This window comes from Perkinsus marinus (genome assembly GCF_000006405.1).
Source record: "Perkinsus marinus ATCC 50983 genomic scaffold scf_1104296931384, whole genome shotgun sequence".
Classification (NCBI taxonomy): Eukaryota; Perkinsozoa; order Perkinsida; family Perkinsidae; genus Perkinsus; species Perkinsus marinus.
The window spans coordinates 339,351-364,545 of record NW_003215766.1 but is presented as its reverse complement, the minus strand read 5'-3'; the positions used below and the strand labels follow the sequence as shown (position 1 = coordinate 364,545).

At 51.7% G+C, this 25,195-nt stretch overlaps 6 protein-coding genes across 6 annotated transcripts in view; all 6 read left to right on the top strand.

The window, feature by feature from the left end:
• Positions 1-205: 205 nt before the first annotated feature.
• Positions 206-5,780, top strand: Pmar_PMAR005210 (hypothetical protein; the record flags this gene model as incomplete). The annotated part of the gene is made up of 21 exons (XM_002786462.1): positions 206-256; positions 610-780; positions 823-905; positions 1,272-1,399; positions 1,500-1,572; positions 1,620-1,741; positions 2,026-2,183; positions 2,232-2,342; positions 2,418-2,531; positions 3,038-3,095; positions 3,147-3,283; positions 3,330-3,428; positions 3,576-3,716; positions 3,789-3,913; positions 3,954-4,074; positions 4,120-4,205; positions 4,619-4,747; positions 5,062-5,205; positions 5,261-5,432; positions 5,478-5,604; positions 5,722-5,780. 21 exons carry the CDS (start codon positions 206-208, stop codon positions 5,778-5,780), a joined length of 2,409 nt encoding a protein of 802 aa, XP_002786508.1.
• A 666-nt stretch (positions 5,781-6,446) lies between these two features.
• On the top strand, positions 6,447-6,610 carry Pmar_PMAR005209 (hypothetical protein; the record flags this gene model as incomplete). Its single annotated transcript, XM_002786461.1, has 1 exon — positions 6,447-6,610. A coding segment is annotated over one exon (164 nt), but the record flags the coding sequence as incomplete, so codon positions are not given.
• Positions 6,611-6,741: 131 nt separating this feature from the next.
• On the top strand, positions 6,742-13,208 carry Pmar_PMAR005208 (tex protein-relatedtranscription accessory protein, putative; the record flags this gene model as incomplete). Its single annotated transcript, XM_002786460.1, has 17 exons — positions 6,742-6,802; positions 6,845-6,942; positions 7,101-7,167; positions 7,232-7,367; positions 7,412-8,006; positions 8,049-8,156; positions 8,201-8,314; positions 8,356-8,480; positions 8,519-8,657; positions 8,911-9,019; positions 9,060-9,115; positions 9,160-9,300; positions 9,503-9,652; positions 10,000-10,064; positions 10,173-10,743; positions 10,802-10,997; positions 11,041-13,208. The coding sequence occupies 17 exons, from the start codon at positions 6,742-6,744 to the stop codon at positions 13,206-13,208; spliced, it is 4,899 nt and encodes a 1,632-aa protein (XP_002786506.1).
• A 603-nt stretch (positions 13,209-13,811) lies between these two features.
• Positions 13,812-15,002, top strand: Pmar_PMAR005207 (conserved hypothetical protein; the record flags this gene model as incomplete). The annotated part of the gene is made up of 1 exon (XM_002786459.1): positions 13,812-15,002. The coding sequence occupies one exon, from the start codon at positions 13,812-13,814 to the stop codon at positions 15,000-15,002; it is 1,191 nt and encodes a 396-aa protein (XP_002786505.1).
• A 6,364-nt stretch (positions 15,003-21,366) lies between these two features.
• Positions 21,367-22,584, top strand: Pmar_PMAR005206 (Acid ceramidase precursor, putative; the record flags this gene model as incomplete). The annotated part of the gene is made up of 1 exon (XM_002786458.1): positions 21,367-22,584. One exon carries the CDS (start codon positions 21,367-21,369, stop codon positions 22,582-22,584), a length of 1,218 nt encoding a protein of 405 aa, XP_002786504.1.
• Positions 22,585-24,577: 1,993 nt separating this feature from the next.
• Positions 24,578-25,195, top strand: part of Pmar_PMAR005205 (hypothetical protein) — a gene marked incomplete at both ends in the record, with an annotated part of 1,087 nt that continues 469 nt past the window's right edge. Inside the window, one exon of the mRNA XM_002786457.1 lies at positions 24,578-25,114. Coding sequence (XP_002786503.1) covers positions 24,578-25,114 — 537 coding nt within the window. The remainder of the gene's footprint in view (positions 25,115-25,195) is intronic.

Here is a 25,195-nt window from a genome sequence, read left to right as displayed (position 1 = left end):
CTCGCGCGAATATGCCGAAGTTTACGGGCGGGCGACTTCTAAACTCGGGATGGCAAGAAAAATTCTATTCCATCAAGGTCGTAGGTCGAAGAATGGGGAAGGAGCCATGCCTCATGAGTGTGTTTCTATGTCTTACCAGGGTTGCGCTGGCTGAGGCAGTAGTCAGATCGATTGAGTTGTCAGTCGAGTTGCAGTTGTACTGTTGATGCCTGCTTCCTCAACGAAGACAGGCAGCGCTGGCATTGAGGACATCCAGGTAGTAGGGGGAATTGCTTCCTAAAGGCTTAGTCCTCAGCAGTACTATAAGCCAGGAGGGTTCACAGGAGACTAAATTATACCACACTACTATATACTATTGTATACTGTACTATACTATATGTACTATAGTAATGCTGTCCATTAGCCATACTTTCATCAGTGCTGCGGATCGGGCACTGAGTGTCTCTCGTAGTTGGGTATGAAATAGTAGGATATCGCGGCCTTAGCCTAGTAGTTCGGTTGGGAAGGGTCCACCGGTTGTTCTGGTACCGTAGTAGTTTACTAGAGATCATGAAGATCCTTCTTGTGTGTATTGCTCAGCTCGGTGGCCGTATCGTTGTCTGCTGTCAGCGAACCCTGTTGGGCATCTTTAACTACTATGCATCCCCGTCCAGCCACCCTGGGGAGAGGCTGTTGCGTGCATCAAAGCTGAGAAGGATGTGCTTGGACAGCGGCATCATTGACGAGGAGCACAAGGGCAACGGGCTCACAGATGTTCGCGTTGACTTGATATACACTAGGGTGATATTGTCTGCTGGAATTGCGGCTTATGCGTGCTTCCAGATACACAGCAGTGGAGACCAGGCGGTACCAGGTCTTAATAAGTACCAGTTCATGGACGCTGTCGTTGCTGTCGCTGAGGAGAAGTAAGTTGTGTGGATTGTCTGCTTGTTTGTCTAGTGTGGCGGAATGTGGTCATGGTCAACCAGGAGAATGGGACAATCTCCTTGTACTCTACTTAGATTTTTTTTTGGAAATTCGGAGGAAAGATCGGGGAATTCTCGTTGGTTTTTGTACACTTCTACCCCAAGTCTTGTGTCAATTTTGATGAGGTAGCTTTGGAAACCGAAGATATATTATGACATTGGAGTTTCACCCACTCTACGTAAAGTGGCGTAATACTCTGTGAAAAAGAAACCCAATATTCGCGATATGCAGTAGTCGTGAAACATATTTTTCACTAGTGTTTTCTCATATCACGGGTGAAACTCCACTATTGTCGTTTTTGGTAGATATCAGACGGGGAATCCTGCAGTATCTCTGGCCCGACTTTACTCTGAACATCTGTCTAGCTTTGACATGGAGGGAATAGTAGAAGACCCGAAAGCTGCTGCTGTTGGCATCGTGGAACAGTCTGAAGGTGATTAAGGAGGAGGCGTGTGGTCTTTGGAGGAGTCTCGCTTGTCAAGTTGTAGAGTCATCGGGTATGTATGTTATTGGATATTGTTGTACGGTGATAGGCTCTGGCGAGAAGAGAGAAGTCGACGAGGAGGTGGTCAGAGTCTTCGATGCTTGCCGACGGCCGCTCATACGGTGGGGACTCAATTTCGTGGCGCGCGGTAGTCGATCTGTGGCATCAGGTTATATAGTGGATACTTCCCAATGGAACTCCACGGTGAAGACCCTGAGAAAGACAAGAGTGCCGCGGCTACACACGCCCTGCACGGCTATTCTCAGAAGCAGTTGTGTCAGGTCTTCATAGGTAGTATCCTTGCTTGGGAAGTACTATCACACAATAGTGGGAGATAGTGTTCATTCAGCAGGCTCTAGTCTTAGTGCCTACTCCGTGGGTGTTTTGGGCCTTCGTGACTGTATCCTTTGTCATTGGTCTGATTATGAATGAGCAACAACTCGACTCGTCTGGCTCCTGTGCTTGTGACTGTATCCTTCATGGAGTCCCCCTCAATGAATGTTGGCATTCTATCAACTGATCGCGATGATGCCTGGGGAACGTTGTCGAGATGTGGCTCTCTTTGTGTATCTTAGATTTTGAGCTGTGCCCGGTTATCCTGCCAAAGTCTCAAATCTTCCAAGTATTCCGCAGCGTTATGAAGGATGAGAGAATCGCCGAAAGGGCCGCCAGGAGATCGTCACTTGGCGGCCGCTATTTTACCTATACTCACTTCGAAGCGGCGCTACTAAGAGTAGGCTGGTAGGCCGGTATGGTCCGCATAGTTGGGCGCTACGTTCAGACGGCTGGGGTTCTGTTCACCGACTTGGACGTGGTCACAGGGGCTCCTGCCTCAACGCAGACGGATGCCGCACGGCTGGTCAGGTTGCTTGATAGAATGGACCAGTCTAAGGTGAGTGGAATCTTCGCTGTGCGCGCAGGGAGGTAGGTATCTTGGAGGCTATGGATGCTCTCAGGGACGTGTTAGATTTGCCGCACTCCCGATGGTAGCGAGAGCATCGTCGAAGCCATTAAGACTGCTGCCGGCGAACCTCGAGGGAGTTGTGTTGAATTCGCCACAACAGCCGCGACCTGTGCGGAGGTAATTCTTGGCTGGTAGGTGAATTTGATCACCTAGTTAGGATGGTCTCTCGAGCGATGCGGAGTCACTCGGTGGTCGTCAGTGATGGAGGTAGCGATGTCTCAACTGAGATCGGGCTTCCCGAGGAGGAGGACGATCTTATTACGTCGGTGTTTTCCTACTATGCAATGCTGGGCAATCCACTCAATCGGACGCAGTTAGGGACGGCTAAGGTCAGAATGATGAAGTCCAGTTATTATATTGGAGTTTCTACCGTGATATAAAAAACACTAGTGAAAAATATACTTCACAGTTTACTTTGCAGAAAACAATTGTGTTATTAGTCGTATTGAGATACACGTCTTATAGTTTACATGGAGTAGTACGCCACACCCCGTTAAACGGGTGGAACTCCGTTATTATATTATATTTTGATTATGGTGTCGGATATAGGCGGCAGATCGTGATGAATCCAAGCACGCTCAGTGGAAGATTCGGAATAGGTCGGCTAACGGTCCATTTGGTAGTTTCACCGCTTCCTGCGAGATGCTGGTTTGATGAAAGCAACAAATGCCGAAGCGCCAGGTGAGACACAGTACGGGAGGCGAGGTGCTTTAGAGTAGCATGGTGGTTCAGCCAACGGCAGTCAGCTCCTCACGTCGGTAGCCGCTGACTTGATATTCCTGAGGAGCACTGAGCGTGCTAAGAACAGAAGCTCAGCGAAGCATCGGCATTATCTGGACCGTGACGGCTTCCAAAGGGCCCTTGTGCGGGTATGTTACACTTGGGTTAATCTAGAGTAGCGAGGATATGGTTCAGGTCGCCCGAGCATTTTATGGCCATCATGGTAGGCTTGGGCTTACGGACGCTGAAATATTGAGAAAAATCACGGTGGAGAAGATCAGACCGCTTTTGGAGGTGATACCTTGGCGGCGTAGAAATCGAATTTTGAGAAGCGATTAAAATCGCGTTTCGAAGTAGCCATAGGCTGACCATTGCTGAGATCAAATTCTGAGGCTTCTTCTGAGGCACCACACGGCCTTTCTTCCTCGTTCCTCTTGGCAGGTCTTGGGCTCCCCTGGTGGTGCTGATGGCGAACTGGTTCATGAGTGCCTATCTGATCTCCAGGATCCTCACTCCGGCCTTAGCAAGACGTTAACGCATCTTCATCCGGGCATCCGGACTCTATTCAATCACTATGCTGAAGTGAGTTGCTGCTCTTGATACCACTCCATGGCCACTTCTCGCTCCGGTATCACTAGTCCATGACGTACTCAGGTGGAAGGGATGTCGCTCGAAGGGTTCATGAGGTTCTGTAAGGAGTTTGAGATTTCCTCCAACTCCCGTGATGACGTGCGAGGCTGTAGCCGACTACCACTACAAAGGATTTTCTACGATGCAAGGTAGGTCCATCATCCCCGGTGATGGTCACGGTTGCCTCAGTCATGAGGTTGGTCATCCAGCTCACCATGATGGGAGCAAGGCTACTAGTCTACCGATGAGCCATAAGGAGCAGTACAGCTCTGTTCTCACCCTCTCACCCGAGGCCTTCACACTGGCCTTTGTGAGATGCTGGGCCACTACGACTTGAGGGCATTCCGATGCTTAGATCATGTTATCGCGGAAACTGATGTCACAGTCGTTGTCGATCGCCGAAGGGCTGCAGCGGTTTGCTGCTAGACTCAATCATACTAGGTGAGCAGAGTGCCTCGTCTTGATCGCCCTGGTCCTTCTCGCTTTATGGGCTGTCCATCTTCAGCACGGCTGTCGCATTAAGCCGTACAGTGCCGCTCTTCTCCCTCACTACCACTGTGGTGGAAGAGAAAGTTGGATCAGAAATGTCACTGGCGCATCGCGGCAATCGAGCAGCGGTCCCACCGGAGGCACCAGCTTTGTCCAAAGGGAATGTTCGAGCACTGATAGCAGGGAAGACTGGCGACCTCGGAAGCGTCGATTGGGAAACAGCTGTTGAACTGTGGGGACAAGGGTGTTGAAATTAGCATTGAAGCCTACATGGAATATCCTCTTGGGGACAACGACATGTTGAGGAAAGGGCAGTCTTGTGTTCAGTTGTCTACCGGTTTATGACGTACAGTGCTGGGACTTAGTATCACCATGGCTGTCACCAGCAGCGGAGGTGGCTCTGGCGTAAATCCTCAATTTTCGATCGACCAGCTCCTCTGTGAGCGAAACGTGCTAGCGAGTCTTATTTATAAGATGAACAACGCGCATGGGAGGTGAGTCCAATCGGGATATCATTTTCATATAAACCAATCGCTTTTGATCGTTCGCGGCTAAAAGGCATCTCTAGGGAAATTCATCTCGGATGAAATTCTCACTTAGTACCCCTTCAAGCTCCGGAATGTATCTTTTCCGAGTACTCGGGAAGATGAGTATCGGAACAGGCTCGTCTTGTCGATTTGACGTAGGGAAATTTGTGAGGAAATTATAGGCTCCGGAGGGATGTTGTTGACGGTTTATTTAGAATTCGCGAAGCTGAATGTCATCATCAACAGGAGAGAATTTTCCGAGTTTGAAACTCTTTGTTCAGACTCCCCTATTTCGGAGCTCTTCGAAAACTGCAGCGGAACTTAGATGCTCTTCTCGACACCGCTGGCTCCAGTGATAGCAATAACATCTCTGCTTGGTCAGCCGTGCTAGCACGGGCTGAAGCGGACAATGCAGCGGATGGGAGGTATGCAGTGGCAATGTTCACAGGCCCGACCACGATGGTTTTGTCCTCCCCTCAGTGGCCAGTATGCTCGGACGGTGATCGCGTCGTTGGAAGGCTTGGCTAAGGACGCCTTCGCAGCAGCAGCCCCAATGAGGGAGCTATTGTCGAGGGGCCACTGGCTTCCCTTTGGTCTCACGGTGGTGGGCTGTACAGCGAGGATAGTGATGATTGCAGAGAACCTAGTCATAGTGAGAGCTGATGTGAGAGGAGGAATATGACACGGTGACTTTCAGGCGTTGCAGCCCTATGCTCGAGCGGTGAAGCGATCACCACAGATGAACTCGTCATGCTTTGACGAAAGCATGGTGGTGGATGAGGAGGAGGACATGGGTGTCGCCGTGAAGGCGAATGACGCGACCAGTGGGGGAGGGACCTCACGGCAGAAAAAACGTTTGAGGCGACGTTGAGGGATGTTCACACTGTCACTGTTATTCCCATCCTTTTCTTACTGCTCGGACATTCCTTTTCGTCACTCAGGCAGTCTCTACGTTCACCCCGTCAATGCTGTGTTGTTTAATCAGAGAGCTCCTCGGTAGCTGTGATCTGAGGGATTTTCCAGGGACTGCACGATTCGAGGACTCTAGGGTCACTCAAGTGTGGCAGCACTAACTGCTGTGAGTCAGTGCTGTGGAATCTATTTTTAAAAGATCACAACCTGTGACCTTGTAAAACTAGATATGGCGAATGAAAGAATATGTTAGTCGCTACTTTATATAATCAGAAATAATGAAATGATACCGAGAGAATAACAAGTAGTTTATAGATGTCGCAGTCTATATGGCTTTAGATTGTGACAGAGACAAGAGTCGCGTGTTGTGAGACTGCGAGGGACAGGTAGCGGGAATGGAGACTTTTATCGGCGGTAGTTGTTTGCCTTACTCGTGATTGTCACATGAAAAGAGAGTGTGGACGCCAAGCCAACGAGAGTGTTGCGAAAAAGCCCCGGTTGGGTTTCACTGGGGATCTGTCGTTCACCCCGAGAGCGTCTTCAAGTGCAGCGACACGAACCTCTCTTAAGGTAACTTCCATCTTGTGAAGTCCTCACTCAACGCAGCCATCTCCATCAGGGCGATCCTGTAGCAGCACTAGAGGAAGGTCGCCTCCTACGTCTTAGTCAGTCCTGCAGTAGGGATCTTGGCCTACTGCCTCGCCTCGCTGAGGTACTCGTCGTGGTGTGATTAGAAACCTTTTATTGATGCCAGGTTGGACGAGCGGTGAAGTTGTTCGAATCGGAAGGGTGCACACTCCCCTTTGTTGCTCGATACCGGCGAGGTTATGTCGGCCTTCCTGAGGAGACCATCGTTAAAGTTCACAAGCAGCTCGAGAGAGAGCGGGTTGTTGAGGAGAAGAGGCTCAAATGCGTCAAGTGGGGTGTAACTGTTCAGGCGGCCTCGATCGTGACCGTGTAGGGCCCTGGCCTCAAGGAGAGCTCTGGACGAGCAGACATTCCAATACCTCTGCGCGAGTGATTGCCGTGCTGAGGACATTGCAGATATTATGTGTAGTAGAGCTCCTCAAACGAAGCGGAAGACCAAAGCACAAGCAGCTATTGACGCTGGTGAGGAACGGATGCAATTGGGTCGGATTCAGCCGCTGCTAGGTTTCGGACCTGCAGCTGATGTCATCTTGAGTGCGGCTGGCCAAGCGAGCCCTGGGGGGTGTCTTATGAGGACCGACCAGCTCCGCCGACAAGCTCAGGTGCTTGCTAATACATAGCAGGGACCATGCGTCATCTGAAGTGTGCTCACGCTATAGAACTGAACTTATAGTACGAATGTTTAAAACTCGAAGTTGAGTAGGAAATACCTGGACAATATCAGCTCCTTTATCCATGCTTTGTTATCCTCTGTGGCCAGGTTGCGGCATCTGAAGAAGAAACGGATGTTGAGGCAGCGGTGGTTGCTATTCTCACATACAGGCTAGGTGAGTCGTCGCAGGCTCCCACACGGGTCTACTTAGCGATAGGTGGATGATGTCTCCTCCTCAGCACACGACCAAGAGGTTAGATCTATATGTCGCTCGATGCTGGCTAGCCGGGCTCGCTTGGAGGTAAAAGGTATTGTTAAGCGCACCTCTACTCCAAAAGGGAAGATCAAGGTGAAGCCGAAGCAGCCGAAGCAGCAGTACGGTCAGGCTTCAGAGCCCTACTTGATAGTTGCATTCGTAGATACTCCAGCTACGGCGGCCTCAAGAGAAGACTGGACAGAGTGAAGCCTCACGAGTGGCTCGCTATCAAGCGGGGCGAGGCCGCTAAGGAGCTACGTGTGAAGATAGTGTTTCCTGCCACCACACAGCTCTACGGGTGCCTCCAAGAACGCTATCTGGCAAGCGGTCACGGGACGTGCTTGTGTGCGAAGATGATCCCAACTGTGATTAGGAGGACGGTAGACACTATAGAGAAGTCTTTGGCGAGGGAGTTCCGGTCGGAGCGTTTGACCGTCCCCGCTGAAGATTTCGCTATAAAGACATTCACTGACAATGTCAGTGTCAAACTGATGTGTCCTCCAATTCGTGTCGAGAAGGACGCGACGGTAGTTGGTGTGGACCCGGGCTACGTGAATGGGCACAAGTGTGTGGTCATCTCTGCTACGGGAGAGGTCCTGGACATGTTCAAGTTCTGGACTCGTCCTGGTGGGGCTCGATGGGGGCCCGAGATCACCTGTATTGTTTGGATTGCAGGATCGAGTGCCTTGGGTCCGGAGCAGCTGGTGCAGAAGGTCTCACAGTGGACTTGCAGTCTAGTGGTTGTCGGCGATGGTCAGGTAGGAGGGTATTTCTTGCTATGGTAAGAACGCACATCGCAGGGTTCTGCGGAAGCGGTCGAATCGATACGAAGAGTCTTACCCCCTCATATGAACGTTGGTATCTGTGTAGTTGACGAATGCGGTGCCAGTATCTATTCAGCAGGAGCAGTAAGGCTTTGGGAGGTTACCTCTTGGCTAGCGAATCTGCTCAGGTTGCCGCAGCCGAGCTTCCCGACATGGACATATCTTTCAGAGGTGCGGTATCGATAGCCAGGCGTGTCTTGGACCCGATAGCAGAATACGTCAAGTTGGAGCCGAAGAATATCGTATTGCTATTCCGACTTGACCAGCTTCACGATCGTGTCAGGGAGTGGGCCTTTTCCAGCACGACATGCCCCCCAAACAATTAGACTCAGCGTTGACCCAAGCAATACAGTGGTGCGTGTGCCAGGTCGGGGTTGACCTCAACACGGCTAGTGTGCAGCTGTTGAGGTAGCGAGACTGGTAACCTAGTGCTGTATGTGTTGCAGGTACGTTGCTGGTCTCAATGCTGGGACAGCCAAGCGCATTGTGGAGTATCGGACGAGTAATGGTAGATTTACCTGTCGAGAGGAACTGAAGAAAGTGAAGGGAATAGGAGCTGCTGTGTTTCAGCAAGCAGCAGGATTTGTAGGCAAGCTCGGACACTATAGTATTAGAGCGTTTATTTTTTTACCTGAAGTGAATGTCTTTCTGACTCGGAAATTCCGAAGTTGTCGTAGCAGCCCACAGCTGAGGGTGGATTATTCAGTGATCACATCTGATGAGGATTGCAGAATCAGCGTTCTCAGTAGACTAGCCAGAATTTACACTATGTGACGAATATAATGGCGCCTGATTGTAGTCCGATCAAGCTAGCAGAGATGGTGAGATTTGTGTGCAGATACGGGTCTACGATGGCAGCGAGCCCCTGGACTCCACTGGCATCCATCCTGAGTCCTACGACTGTGCTCGTCAATTGAAGCGTCTGATAGAGACCCATAGAGGAGAAGGTCGATCGTGAGGCTAGGAAGAAAAGCATTTGAGTGCTAGGATCAGATCTCAACTCTCTGCTGCAGCACGTGAGCTGTGAAGAGGATTCAGAACAGGTGAACATCGGTAGTTTGCTGGTCGATGTACTGCTCCCTCATAGGCCAGGACCACCTCAGCGGAGGTCCTCACTGAGTTGGTAGGGTCCGATAGGGATGTCCGCCTGGAGCATCCCGAACGGTATCGGCCTCCAGAGATAGAGTACCCTCCTTATAGAAGCGGATGTGGGATCACCGAGCTGGAGGTAGGATTCCACCGCCGATTCAATGGCCATGCGCGAGGCGTTGATGTGAGGGTAGAACGCCTTCCACTGAGATAACGATGCTGCAACTGTATCGCACCACATCTACGATGCCATGAATCTAATGATTGTTAATCAGTCGTCGCACCCTCGTCTGCTGTGGCTTATTTCGAGTATCGTCACCAGAGGTTTCTACCCTTTGTAGGTTGGTGCACATCTCGAAGGCTCAGTAAAGAACGTTGTATCGTTCGGAGCATTTGTCCATCTCGATTGCGCGGAGTCTGTGACGGGGCTTATTCATGTTTCTAATCTCTTGCCAATGGTGACACTGGACTCGCTCACCGTCAATCAGCATGTAAGGGTGGAGTGTTGGTCATGCTCTGCGTGGAGTTTAAGCCCGCCACCTTCTGATGCGGTGCACTCCACTAGGCCGGATGATTCTATCAGGTTCGTGTATCAGTACTGGAGGTCGACCGCTCTAATCCAAGAAAGCCGCGAATTAGTCTTCGAATGCTCTAGTTTCTTCTCTGTTGGCGCGCTGTATTCCGTCAATTTGTCGCGCCATGGATACCTTTAACTTTGGAGCTCCATAGATGGCAGACACGCTAGACCTTCTGGACCAGCTGCTAGAGGAGGCCCTCACGCCACCTTCGGGGCCAATTTACAGCCCTAAGAAGAAGTCAACGGGGAGTGCTGATGCAGGTTTTGAGGACATCCTCAATCTTGGAGATGACTCCAAAGTCGAGACTCACCCGAAAGACCACCAGGTGAGGCCACACTGGTCGTCACTTCCGTGTTGATTGGAATATGGGTGACCGAGCTTGTGTCGGTCAGTTGCCTTTACTGCCTCTTGATGATGATGATGATCATATAAGCCCAGGATCCGACCAAGAGTTAGATCTACTGACGCCTTTGGCTGCGGAAGTCGACGATATGGTCGTACCGTTCACCGCGGCTGAGTCCTCTGTAGACTCATCAGCTGATGCCTCCTTACCCATAGTGGGCGATAAGGAGGTCTCGGGACCAGAAACAACAGGAGCAGTTGGTTCCTCTATGCAGATTGGTGTCTCAGCAGATGCTAGTTTGCACTCTGCGAGTGACCTTTGGTCGATTGATGCTGATGAAGGAGATAAAGATGTATCGTCGGGTGATGAATCGAGAACGGGCCAACCCCCGAGCGTGACGGAGCTTGCCGAGCCGGTCACCGAACAGAGCAGTGAACGAAGGGATTCGTCGAATATTCCTGTTCTTGGACTGTTCGAATCTCTGCCTTGGTCGCACCCCACTGAAGGCTTTGGGTCTGCACTGCCTCCTATACCAGAATTATCGACAGGGCGAACGTCGTCTGCAGGACAGCATGACCCGCCACATAGAGAAGCAGCCGGACTCCTTGGAGACCCACCCGAGCTCGCTGCTCCGAGCATCCCACTGGCTGGCAGCGCTCCGGTAAGCCCTTACCAGGATCATGCATGTCAAGACAACTTCGTTCCTTTGCGGCACCCAGGTCACCGCTCATGTAGAGCTTCCGTCATCAGAAACAGAGGACGGGCAGACTGTACGCGATTGGCTGAGGCGAATGGAACGAGTTAGACCACAAGACGTGTTTGTCACGAATGCAAGAACGGGAGGTCACCGTGTTGGACAACTGAGGGCCAGTCAGTCGATAGTTGACCAGGGACCCACCATCCTTTACAGAATTGGTGAGCACTTACTGACGTCATTTCGATATAGGCAATTCCTCAGACATCGGTCGGGTCTCGGCCCCGCCTATCCCTAGCTCTCTGGTCAGAGGAGTTATGGTCTCCTACCGGTTGTACGTCACCTTGTTCCACTTGAAGACCCAGGTCATCACCAGTCGCACAGCGGTGGGTCTGAAGGTGGACGCGCCTGCCGGTCACGACTTCGATATGAGCGGCTCATTCCTATACCATACCGGTTCCTCCTTGCCTGATGCTCAAACTGGGGTCATCCTGGAACTGGCATTGACCCATCCTGATGGCGAGAGACTATCAGCGGGGTGGACCGTGATCCCCGCTGACCATGCTCTCAGCCGTGGTGCTGTGCTGTTGGAGGGAACCCCGAGGGTCTTGCCGTTCTTAAAGCGCGAGGTCATCGGAGCGTTTGCCACCACTCAACAGCCGACTGGGAGTCTAGTTGGGCTGGCCACTGGGGGGAGCCTCGAGGTCGCTTTCTGTTCTCTATCGGGAGAAGAGGAGGAGGCCAACACTATGCGGAGAATGCTCCCAGCTGGGTATGTTGCTGCTGCAGGGATCCCAGTTGGTTGTCTCCAGACTACCCACATAACTCGAGCAGGCGTCACCATTGGAGGTATCACAGTCGACATTGGCAGCCATCATGCCACTGCGGAACTCAGAGATGCCATCCGCTTCGCAGCGCGAGACTTCTCGCAGCGCTTCAGAACACCCGACAGTAACGAGAGGGTGGAGCTCTCGAACCGCTACACTGTGACGGTCTACGCCCACAACGGGCTGCAGAGGATATCACCAGAATGGGCGTTCCGTATGGAAGGCGACAATAGCGGTAATCCTGTCCTCGTAAGCTCCACTTATCACACCATCGATATGGTCCTGGATGACAACTGCGCGCTGGCGGTAGAGCTCCATTGCCATTTGGTCGAGGAGGAACCAAACGACGTGCCCGTTTGCGTGGGATGGTGTCTCCTTCTACTGCCTCATTTGGACCCCCTTACTGAATGCATAGCCTCCGACCAAACGAGCAATAGTGTGCTCCTACGATGTCACCTGATGAGTGGCCCAGGGGAGACCATTGCTGGCCGGAAGGTGTGGATTGGATCCCCCACTGGGATTCATCACTCGATCGAGTTCACTTTGACAGGTGAAGCTTACGCCTCTTGGCTCAGAGCCCGCCAGAAAGCGCTGCATGCTGAACTTTTAGCAGCCGTTCCCATCAGTGCGGACAAAACTGTTGTATTAGCCGCTGAGACCGAGAAGATTCCCCAGCCGTCGCTGGTGCTTCCCCCTCCACCAGAGGTTGGTGTGGACCACTTTGTGGATCATCCACCTTCGGAGCTTCCAGCTCCAGCAATGCTGTTCGAATCAAGGCATGTCGAATCTTCCCCGCTGAGTCCACCAGAACCTGCCGAGCAATTACACCGGTCTGAGGTCGACCCACTCCGCCCTTCTGAGGTCGACCCGTTCCGCCCTTCTGAGGTCGACCCACTCCGCCCTTCTGAGGTCGACTCATTCCGTTCGTCTGAGGTGGAGCCACTCCGCAGTCCTGAGACTGAGCGACAGGGTTTCCCAGACGTGGAGTGTGGCTATTCCCAGGCGGTTGAAGCAGCCAACGCCCCGCTCACCCAGGCACTGATCCCATCGATCCCCGAGGAGTACCCAGCGCCTGATAATGTTGTAGCACTCACCACTACTGGCGACAGAGGCGGATTGGTACCCGAAGGGATTACTCGTCATAGTCTGCAGGATGCTGCCAAAATCCGATATGATGACCCTATTGTGGATCTGGATGAGCCCGAGATCGTCTCTGTGAAGGGAGTTGCTGCGCCGGGATCGAGTCCTATCAGTAGTGTAGAACTCAACCCTCAAGCTGGTCGTAAGCCAGACTCGCCAACGCCGAGAAACATACCCCATACAAATGAAGCGCCCGAGGGAATTGTGACTGCCTCAACGGCCGAACAGGAAGTCATGACCGCTGTGAATTGGCGAGTCGAGGAAGAAGATGAACTCGTGAACGATGAAATTAGCCTGGCTATTGTGGGATGGAGACCTCTTGAGGGTTCCCGCCGGCCTGGCGGCAAGAGAGTATATTTTTCAGCCAAGTTCTACACTTTCCCGGCCCAGAACACGGAAGTTGCCGAGCTCCCTTACGACACGTATCATAGTGCGCTAAGCTCCTTGAGCACTGGGCAGAGGTAACTCTCTCTTGTAGTAGTGGCTTGTTTTTCGTTCAGTGTTGTTGTTGTTGCGTCTCGCACCTCGTGTCCACTATAGGCTGTTCGCACGCTGGAGCTGCTGCTGCCCTTCACGACTCACCATGCTACGTCGAGTAACCGGTCGAGATGGCCATGCCATAGATTTGGAAATGCATTGCGCCGAAACCGGCATGCTGGTGGCTACTGCCTCGGTACCGTTAGGCGGTCTCCCGAGGCAGCATCGTGTGGTGGCTCGATTTGAGAGAGAGGTGAAGCTCATCAGCCTCTGCGGGCCGAACCATTTAAAATGGTCCATTTTGGCTAGGTATCTTGTAGCAGTGTGGCGTATGCACAGGAAGCGACTAGTCCCTTGGGTTGGCTCCACGTTGTGATCGAGAATCGTGGCTCGCGAGACTGTGCACATCTTGGTCATAGACATCCCTTTTTGGTCCCATCCTGTACTGGTGGCTACGTAGACAGTACAGGAGGCGAGAGCCAGCCCCGGTCACCAGCCAGGCGGAAGAATGCTCGAGTCAAGGCGCTCAGGTTACCGTGGCCGGATGGTCTCGCCGGTACCACACATGACGCGACTAAGCACTTCGAAATCATGCGGGAGAGGTCCCGGTCTAAGCTCGTCCAAAGGAGGATACGTGAGACCTTGTTGGAGAAGCGCTACCTCCCAGCTATCTCGGGTGAAGCGAGCTATTTCACAGTTCCTTTCACGAACCCCCTATCTGTCGAAGCCCTATACTCGGTTCGGGTGGGCCGAGTCGGCGGCGACAGCAACTTGACAGTGGAGCGATCCCGGCCATGTGGACTCTCTTTGGTCACCGATCCTATAGAGTGGCGATATATCGTGAAGTCACGAGGGTTCTCCGAGCCCAACAGCGGTTATGAGCTTTTCACGGCTACGGCAGAATTCCTGCTGCGCCCTGGTCAGATGGTGGAGCTCCCCTTCCGGTTCTTGTCGCTCATCGAGTCCGAGGCTGACTTGATATTCGAGATCAGCATCAGACGAAGTGGTGGCGAAATCGCGAGAGTTGTCGAGCTGGTGATCCCAGGGCCACTTGGATTCCTGGTCGACCAAGTAGCGCGCTGCTGGGAACTCGAAGGGGCTGCGGTCCGCAAAACACTCTCGCTAGCAAAGGAGGTGGAGACTGATGCCTCTTTGGTCATTTCTCCCGATGACTCGGGTGTTTCGGTCACCAGGGCTAATGAGCAGCCCAGGCAGCTATGTATATCCCTCATGGCTCCTGGTGCTATTGAGAGACCTCGAGAGGCGGTGTGCTTGGTCTACACACGGAGCGACATCTACCGAGAGCGGCCGATGTCGGTCGTGAGGATCATCTGCTATGCTCTATTTGGTGACTACGTGAAGGGCGTTGTTGGTCAGCCCATCCACAAGGCAATTAAACTCCCACCACAGCTCCACCATGGAGCATCGTCTATAGTCGCGTACTCAACTAATTCAGCACTTGCAGAGATTGAACCCTCGCATATTCGAGTTCCCCGGTGCGGCCCATGCCACCTTCCGCTCTCTATCCTGCCTTCTATTAGCGGCATGAGCACCTGCCTATTCTTCGTCGCCAAGGATGGAGAGGCTTCAGCGATGGGACGCCCTCTAGTTGGATGGGTTCTTAACATTCAGGCAGAGCCGCCTACTGTTACTGAGACTCACGACCTGACTCTGACGTATGGGCAGCAAAGCAGGAAGCGTCTCCCCTTCCGCAATCCTCTCACGCGCCAAACCGAATTCATGATGAGTAGCTCAAACCCCGACATACTACAGGTCAGTTAAGCCACATTCGATCATCGGATCAGCAACTCGCTGCAGGTTGTGACCAAAAATCTCAAGTTGGCGCCGCTCACGGTGTCTCACATCGATCTCCTCTTCCCTCCGGTAGGAGACCACACTAAAAAGGAGGCTGAATGCTTCTTATTCATATCCACATCCGATGGGCAAATCTCCGATACAAGACTATTCAAATTGAGCTACACGTGAACAGGCATGCAATTCTCTGTAGCATTGCTGCTTCGTCAGTGCTGTCCCTATCAAAAACCACCTGTTGCGTGTTGCTGGACCAAAGTTCATGGCCCGAGACTTGCAGCTGCTCCATGGCCTCAAAATGAATGTCCTTTAGCAGTAGACCCAGTATTGTCCCGCCATATCATCGGACTGGTCGCCGCGCTACAGTGGCTGGGTGCTCCGCAAGGAGATCGAGTTTGTCAGATGATTTGCCATTGTAACGTTACAGGTCCACTCTTGTTCGCATCCATTATTCTTCAGACCGGAATGGCCAGGCCCGCCAGCCAAGCCTCGTCTGACACCTATTCCCAACGCAGAGGTCAAGGATTCATTGACAGAGTAAGCAACCTTAGGAGGCCCCGCATAGGAGGTTGTCGGGAATCCATGGGGATCTACTTTGCGGGTTTCGAAGAGTGGCTCGTGTTGGACCTCGAATCTTACGAGTGAATCTTGTTGTGGTTCTGCCCTGCTCGGTTACATACGGAACTGCCCATCCATGCCCCTCAGCCGGGTGTCTACCAAATCGGCAGCAGCAAGGAGGCGATCGCTCCCGAAGCCTAAGATTACCGACTCACAGTCGACAATCAAGCTACACCTTGTCTTGAATCAATCCCTCGACATGGGAATATCGTCAGCACGGTATGGACACCAACCATGCTCCTCGCTTTGATGTTGCTATATCAGTGTCGAAGAACTCGTACGGACCACTCTGAGCTCTGCAGCCAGTCTGCCAGCGGGTTCCCTGCAGGTTTCAGGGTAAGCTTCTAGCGTATGCTTTCCTGGGGGTGAGGCCCCTTCCTCAGCTTCCACTGGGATGTAGTTGGGCGACCGGTGGTTGCTCTCGCGATTCAAGACTCTCGCAAGCTTTCCGCCATCGAAGTACTCGAACGCATCGTAGCTGTTCTTGACGAGGGTCCTGAACTGCACACATTTGGCTCGCCCCAGCAAGCTCTCCTAGCCGGTGCAACCCTCCGGCCTCAGTCGGAATCTCACCGGAACAAGCATGGCGGAAAACCAGTGACGCTACAGCTTATCTTACGACTTGGCCCGAATAGCCCTAGGGACCCCTATGAGTGAGTTGGAACGAGCCCCAACGGGGAGAGTTTGCGAACTTGAAACTTTGTCAGGATCAGGGAGGCTGTGCGCGCCGAATTGCTCCGCTCCTCCGGACTACCTCCAGGCGCCTTGATGGCCACTCGGTAATCCTATCATTGTTTTTGCAGAAAAACGCTCTCGGTCTTCAGCTCGTTCCTCAACCTTCACGGCCAGCACGTCGTGATCCTCGTTCTCCAAGCACTTGGCAAGCTGAAGGTCTCTGACGCCGTCAGACTTTTACGAGCATCTCTCGAGGAGCAGTCGACACAAGTCCATCCGGAAGGGCTTGCATCACGAGCTCTCTTGGCTGGTGCTAAGCTCTACATGGGCGAGGACGCTGGTTGTAGAGCGTCCACCCCAACAAGGCTGAGACGCTCGGTTTCCGTCAGTCGTCGTGATTCGAGATCACAGACTCCTTCCCGGCGTGGGGCCAACCCTAAGAGACGAGAGAGATCCTCAGTGGATGAGTCGAGGCAACACCGACCCTCTCGAGTACGCGATAGTGTCACAGCCATCACTATCAGACCTGATTCAAGTTGGTCCCGGAGGTCAAGTCTCGCAGAAGACTTCGCAGCCGAACTGGAAGCGTGGGGGAAAGATTCCATGGCTAGCTTGTTGGACAAGGGAAGCACTAGACGCTATGACACGGCAGCCAGGAAGTTCGTCAATGAGAAGACTTCTTCCAGCGGACAGAAAGTCGACAGCTACCTCTCGACGTTATCTTTACATGAGTCCTTGGAAATCGAAGACGAATCCCAAGAACCGCACCCTCATAGCGAGACTGCAAACACACGCAAGCCGGAAGTAGATTCTCAGCACCAGGCCGATCCTGATACGGACTACGAATCATGGCTCAGCGGTGAAATCGGCGATCCAATGCCACCAGTGACGGAGTGTACTGGTTCTTCTTCAAGCGCGCAAAACTCGGCGAGAGTCGACGGAGAGAGCTTGATTGACAAGATATATAGCGAACTAGAGTCGCTGGACTATTCCGTTCCACTGCTCCCCGGGGAGGCGCCCGACAGACCTCGAGCTATCGCCGAGGCGGATTCACCCAGGCTCTCGCCATATTTTCGGACCCTGTTTCCCTTCGGTGGCTTTGGCAACTCACCAGAAGCGGCACAAGCCGACGTATCCTCCATGAGTGAGCTGGAAAGCCTGACAGAGAAGGTGGATATTTCGAAGCCTAGACGATCAGACGCCGAGTTACCAAGTGATGACGTACGGCATAGACTAGATAACATTTCTTCGTCAAGCCCCAAGAATGAAGATCGACTGGAAACAAGTCCAACCTCGGACGTTGTCAATGGCTGTCTCACGGACCACGACGCCAATGTTGTACAGCCGACCAATCTATATTCGTCGGGAGCTCGGAGCTCAGGAGAAGCCGATGCGCTGATCGGGCGAGCAAGTACCGATGCTTTGAAGAGTGGACCGATCTCCTCCCAATCGAGTGACGCGTCAGCTAGAGTATCGGAGAGCTCAAGGAATGAAGCGAAACGGGGTGGCCAGTCCCAACGTGCACCGTCGACTTCAGTGGTTAGTGCAGTTCGGAAGTCTCAAATAGTGGACATGCTCCTGAAGCGTCCTTCCAAACAGGCAGAGAGGACTGGGTCGTGGTCTAGCATGGATAACTCGTTAGGTTCAGTGGTATCACAGAAGAGCGTCACAGTGGCCAAGGTAAGTGATACCGTCGTGACGAGCCATGATTCGGTCGCAAGTGACTGCTCTCACTCCGGTGATGAGGAACTTAGTACCTTGGCTCTAGAGAGAGCTGCCGAGCAGCTGACAGCACCGGCTGCCGGAGTTGTATCAGCGGCGTTGATTTCTCGTGAAGCGTTACTGTCCTCAAGGGAAGCTACACGCGATCCCGCGCGAGTGATTGAGTCACCTGATATGCTGTCACCTGCCACCGTCGGTGTTGCTCCGCGGATTGGATTCCGGGATGATATGGACCTTCCTGCAAGGCACCCAGCAAGCAGAGGCGCACCTCTGGGCACCGCCGAACTGGTGCAGTCACAAACATCTGCAGGTAGCGAGGTCTCAAGCATAGGAGTATCATCACAGCTGAGCGACGGAGAGAGAACCAGATGGAAGGAGGCTCAATCCAATCGGACCGTGGGCTCACTTGGTCCGTCCCCAGACATGCGAGAAGCTGTCTCGGCTAAACTTCATGAGACCGATCGGGATAGCTTGAGGTCTGATACGCCTAGGAGTTCCCACCAAAGATGTTTACCTTCTCTACTGCAAGCATCGCAGGTCTTGGCTAGAACGACTCAAGAGTCAGAGGAGACTACTCCGCCCCTTCCAGCATTCTCCCCGCCATCAATAGAAGCCACCAGCACCGAGATGCCGCAGAATTATGACCCCTCGTGGTTGCCGAGTCCATTGGGGAATTCCATTTTCATTGTTGGTCATATGATAAGCTCGAAAGACGCTGAAGGCGACGGTGAGGCCTCTTGGGCTGTTGCCGGTACTGCTCCATATCGGTTGCCAGACGGCTCCGGGGTCTGGCAATGCGTGATAAGGGCCCTCCGCACGGGCATCGCAGCGGAGGTGAGCTCAGTAGGTCTCGGTATTGGTATTTGTTCCAATCCTGTTGGGGTTGTCGGTTGCAGTATGGCATCGGAGTTGCCGTCCTCGGTGATGCTCGGCTACGAGTGCTCTGGAGTGTTCGCGAATGGTGTTTTGCGACCTGCCAGTAATGTGGCTGACGAACAGTGGGCACGGAGTCTCGAAGCGGGAGACACCATAAGTCTCGTCCTCAATCGTGATGAAATACAAGTATTGGTGAACTGGGTCAGGGTGCAGTCCGAGATGCTCCCGCCCAGCACTATCAACGACCCTCATCTAGTGGTTGAGCTCATAGGGTCTGTAGCAAGCATCAGCCTCCACGGTCACTATCAGATTGGGGTCTCGGCACACAGGCTGAAGCATGGTTGAGTCATACAGTACAGCATTCTTGAATCATTGCAGTGTTACTTGCCTTTGATCTAATCTCAATGCTTCTCTGTTGTGTTTCAACCCATACAGTAGCGGAACGCTCGGTCTTTCTTAATGTTGCTCATAGATATGTTGCCCCGCTGTCTCAAATATCGGCATGCCGTGAGTGGAAACCCGGTTGAGAACCACGCCTTTGGACCAAAGGCTTCGGTCATGAATCTGCCGAAGAGCTCATCTGTGGAGTGTTAAGGACGGCAAAAAGATGAGTACGGATGGGGAAGATCTCAGGATGGACGGTCCCACTCTCTCTGGGCGCTAACATTCTAGAGTGCCAGCGGGGGTTTTATACTCCTACACGAGGACAATTTCCTCGTGAGAAATGACATTTAATACGTCACTTGTCATGGACTGGAAGTGGGAGTTCGAGTCTCGGATCGAACTCCTGACTCGGTAGTTCTCATGCCTCTTACGCTCTAGCTCAAGGCAGGTCCGGTGTTGGTTGGCTGAAGATTGCTGAAACTACCGAAGTCGTTGCTAAACTCGGCGGGCACTTAGGTATGGCGGCGCATGGCCACGGTAGCCTCGCAGAAACGGTCCGGGGGAGGTTCGCCGTATTTCACCCTGTAAGGATGTCCAAGGTTCGTGTATGAAGGTCTCGGATTCCGTGATGCGTGGTCTCGGAGCCCACCATTATGGATAAGAACACGGGGGAGAAGTAGGGCTCCCTGAATTGTCCTTCTCCTCAATTTCGTAAGCCTCGCTTTCGTCTTTCGTAAGCGCTCGACTGGGCGATTCGGTGTTCCATATTGGGCTGAAGGCTTACAATGAGCTGAGCAACCGTTAAAGATTGCTATTGATGTCTTACGATGCCCGGCGAACAAGGGAAATTCAGACATCACATGCATCCCATTTTCATCCATGTTACGTTGCGATTCGGTCTCCCTCAGCATTAGGGCGTTTCCAAACGTACTACCCCGGTGGAGACCACAACCCGTTACATGTCGATGACGACGCAACGGAGGTCGGCCAGTCTGATATTTGTGCAATGTCCCATGTTCTTCAGGCGGTCGGCTTCCCTGAATCATTGATTTCCTTATCCGCTGAATTGGCGCCCTTAATCGCGGAATCAATTTCTGAAAGGTATAGTATAAGCTAGTTGATCAAGTTCTCATTGCGCGCTTCAAAGCGGCAAGGCAAGTTTCCTACATGATGATCGATTGAATCATTATCTATTACTAAACATCATCATTGATGAACTGTCATCATGTGTATCCTGTGTATTGACAGTTGAGAACTTGTCGAGGAGCAATCTGGCGAAGCAGTACTATCTTTGAGCAGCACTTGATTAGTGAATTCCCTCATTTTCCCAGGAGTGAGGAGGTACAGCTCAGAAGATGCGCTTGTGTCACATACAGCCTCCCTTTCTGTCTCTCCCGCCCATAGGAAAGACGATGCTATCCGTAGAGCGGCTCCAGCGCATAGAAAAGAGAGAGATATTTTCTCGCGCTCTGGAAGAGCAATGGCTCGCCTTCGATCCAAGTCGAGTCGGAATAGAATCGAACGTCTTGCTGGGGCCCCGGCCGTGATGCACTCGAACGATTGTACGTGGTGTAGGCATCCCCGGTCGAGGCATCCGACTCTCTGATGAGCAGCATCATCAACTCCGATGGCGGCTGCATTTTCAATGAAAATTTTTCATAAGACCATAACAAACACTTGCTCGCCTTGTAGATAAAAACTCAATAGCGCAATTGAGAAAAGGTGGAGGCAAACAACACGGAAAGCGACTCCGTTGCGATTAGATCCAAAGCTTCGTGGGTTGCATGCCCACCATCATAGGAGGGACACTAGGCACACAGAACTGTGACATTTCTGTCCTCTATCAGCTGTTATTTTAGCTACTGCTAGGTCCGGCACATAACATAGACTAAGTGTCTCAGACTTCTAGTATGCAAATTCACAATCGGAACTCGAGGATCATCCGTTATTTATTTAGTTTTATCGATACCTTTTTCTAATGACCTTCGTCACGAAATCGAGTTCCACCTTCATCGCTGCCTTATATCTATTCTTGTTGGGCAGTTCACCTCGTGGGGTCATGTCCGCTATATCTGCTGCTGAGGGAGATGGTCAATTACCACCGGAACCTCCCACGGTAACCATTGATATGTCTGAACCCCCCGAGGAGCATTTCAAACCAGCAGTGAGAGCTGTCCTCAAGGAGTATGCTTACGAGGATACATTTGAGCCCCTATTCCGCGAATTCAATGCTACCGTATTCGGCAAGGAGAAGCTTCAAGACGAAGACTATGATACTCTGGCTGATGCTGCTGATAAGTTCTTTCCTACGCAGGCTCGTGAGCTCAGGGGCATATCGGAAGAGTTCGGTACTCAAGGCCATTACGTGAGCTATCCTTATCTCTCGGCTTGGTTGTATGCAATTGAGATGGAGCACATCGAATATCCTGATTCATCAAGCACTACTGCCGAAGACAATAACGAGTGCACTGCCCTCTTGGTCGCTGATTGTGAAGGCAATGTTGTTCAGGGACGTAACATGGATCGTCCCCCAGCGTATACCCCCTACGCCAGGCCAGTCACTCTTAACTTCGATGTCGTCAACAACTCGAACGGCGTACCTGATTTCAAGGCTTCTGGTTTCTATTGGTTAGCAGCTTCGTTTGTCACCGTTGATATCCCTGGTCACCTCTCTATGCAAGCTAACTACAGATATTATCCCACTTACAGAGAGACTCCGACCAAGCAGGATATATTCGAGTATATCGAAGAAGGGAGAGCTTCTGCGCTTCAGACGTTCAATGAGATGATCTTTGAACAGGGTATTATCGACTTTGAGCCTGCCGTGGAGTACCTCAGCAAATGTCCGATGGCTGTTCCAGCGTACCTATCGATGGCTGGGACTGGTGATGAGTTCAAAGCTGTAGTTCTTACTCGTGATGAAGATGGTTTGGCCATTGACCAGAACGGTGAGGTACACGAGCCTGCATATTTGAACAATCAGACTGGTGATTACAGCGAGGCCGATAATTGGTATTTGGTGCAGACCAACTACGATCGCTGGGAGGCCGATCCGATTTCTGATCCTAGACGTACTGTTGCTGAGAACTGTGTGAAGGAGCATGGTAAGACTAATGATATAAAGTCTACCTGGGATGTTGTCATGGATTGCTCCTTTTTAAGCGGAGTCTCTACGAATCACACTATTTATACCTCCATTATGGATCCCACATATGGTGACTTCTCCACCTATATTCGTTATGATGCTGATGATGCTTGGAACAAAAACCATCAGTGATATATGATGCCATTCGTGATATAATTGTGTCCGCCATTTCTCAAGACGACTCTTGTCGTCCATGCCTTCAGATATACTCATGGGTGTTGTGCACTCCATAAATACTACTGGATTCATACTCACTCCTATTAGAGGAGTACATCTACTCAAGTGCTGCTAATAGGCAGTACTTTTTCGATCAATTATCCTTTGCCGAGTTCTTAATACATGGGACAATGATGATTATGGTACATTGTATGGGAAACTCTAGATTTGTTGAGGAAATATCTTGCAAAACACATCTCCTGCGCTTTGAAGTTTGTAATCACCAGTGAGTATCGCAAAATTGTGCTGTATGCCCGAATCTCTCACTGGTTGGATTCATTAACCGTGGCGAGTAACACAACGCTGTTCATGACTGTTCGTGACCATTGCAGGATGCACCTGTTATGACAAAAGTAAGCAGGCATGGACGACTGAATGCTACCATCAGTTCGTACACATGCACGGTCGGAATGACCCGGATCGAAGTATATATCTCCGCTCGCTCCGCGAGTAAGAGCAACCAGGTGCTCGTGGAAGGAGCGCACTACTTCGGTAAATACAGCGACGTGATAACAACGCGCCGTATAAATTATATCATATAATCGTCCTTGAGTTTCAGTTCGGGAGTGGCAGTCGATTCGGAGTTCGACAGGATGAACTGGAGATACGTGAACTCCTAGGAGGCTCTCGTCCCGAGATAAGATGTTAAAATAAATGACTCCCTACTAGGGAGCCTTCAGTCTGTTTCGATCTCGAGCACCCACAGCGGAAAGCCTCTCGGCTGGAGCTGATAGTCAGCATAGCGAATGTCGCGAACGCACAACTTACCCCGGTGTAGGTGATTAAACTCACGAGAGAGACCGATGGGTCCGACAAGGGACCGTTGAGAACAACAAGTTGTTGTCAACAATCCAGTCACAGTGACCGTCCTTCTATAGGGCCAGGGTGGCGATCATGACAAGACATCGCTTTCTCACAGTGTCCAGAGTGAAGTGTTAAAATGCACGAATCTGATGACGCCACTAACGAACCACATAGCGTTGGATGCATCTACTACTATTCACGGAAGCAAAGAGACCAACTGATCTGAGCCTGTCGAGAAAACTCATTATCTTCTGAGCACCCATCAACCGAGGAAAAGCTTGCACAGAATTCAATGAAGATATCCACACAATCGATCGTTTCGCTGTACTCCTTCGTGAATACGTGGTAGTCGGCTAGTATGTGCAATCTGAGAGGAATTGAAGATCGATTCCTCTGCAATCATTGGACACCGTCCCCGATGCGCTAAGGAGATTCTCACGACCAGGAATAGATGACTTTATGCCATAGTCCAGCATGCCAGAAACGGCGCCCCGGTCCGACTTTAGCAATGATAGGAAGAGCCTTCGATCCAAGTCGAGTCGGAATAGGACCGAACGTGTTGCTGGGGCCCCGGCCGTGATGCACTCGAACGATTGTACGTGGTGTAGGCATCCCCGGTCGAGGCATCCGACTCTCTGATGAGCAGCATCATCAACTCCGATGGCGGCTTTAATTTCATTAGAGTCTAATGATTAGACTATGACGAATAGTGGCTCGCCTTCCAGATAAAAACTCAATAGGGCAATCGGGGAGAGTTGAAGGCAAACAACACGGAAAGTGCCTCCGCTACGATTAGATCCAGACTCTGGATTCCAGAGCTCCGTGGGTTGCATGCCCACCATCATAGGAGGGACACTAGACACACAGAACTGTGGAACGTTTGCCCCTTACAAGCTGTTATTTTAGCTGCTGCCAGGTCCGGTATATAGCAAAGACTATGTGTCTCAGACTTTTAGTATGCAGATTCACAATCGGAACTCGAGGATCATCCGTCATTTATTTAGTTTCATCGATACCTTTCCCAATGACCTTCGTCACGAGATCGACTTCCACCTTCATCGCAGCCTTATATCTATTCTTGTTGGGCAGTTCACCTCTTGGGGTCATGTCCGCTATATCTGCTGCTGAGGGAGATGGTCAATTACCGCCGGAACCTCCCACGGTAACCATTGATATGTCTGAACCCCCCGAGGAGCACTTCAAACCAGCAGTGAGAGCTGTCCTCAAGGAGTATGCTTACGAGGATACATTTGAGCCCCTATTCCGCGAATTCAATGCTACCGTATTCGGCAAGGAGAAGCTTCAAGACGAAGACTATGATACTCTGGCTGATGCTGCTGATAAGTTCTTCCCTACGCAGGCTCGTGAGCTCAGGGGCATATCGGAAGAGTTCGGTACTCAAGGCCATTACGTGAGCTATCCTTATCTCTCGGCTTGGTTGTATGCAATTGAGATGGAGCACATCGAATATCCTGATTCATCAAGCACTACTGCCGAAGACAATAACGAGTGCACTGCCCTCTTGGTCGCTGATTGTGAAGGCAATGTTGTTCAGGGACGTAACATGGATCGTCCCCCAGCGTATACCCCCTACGCCAGGCCAGTCACTCTTAACTTCGATGTCGTCAACAACTCGAACGGCGTACCTGATTTCAGGGCTTCTGGTTTCTATTGGTTAGCAGCTTCGTTTGTCACCGTTGATATCCCTGGTCACCTCTCTATG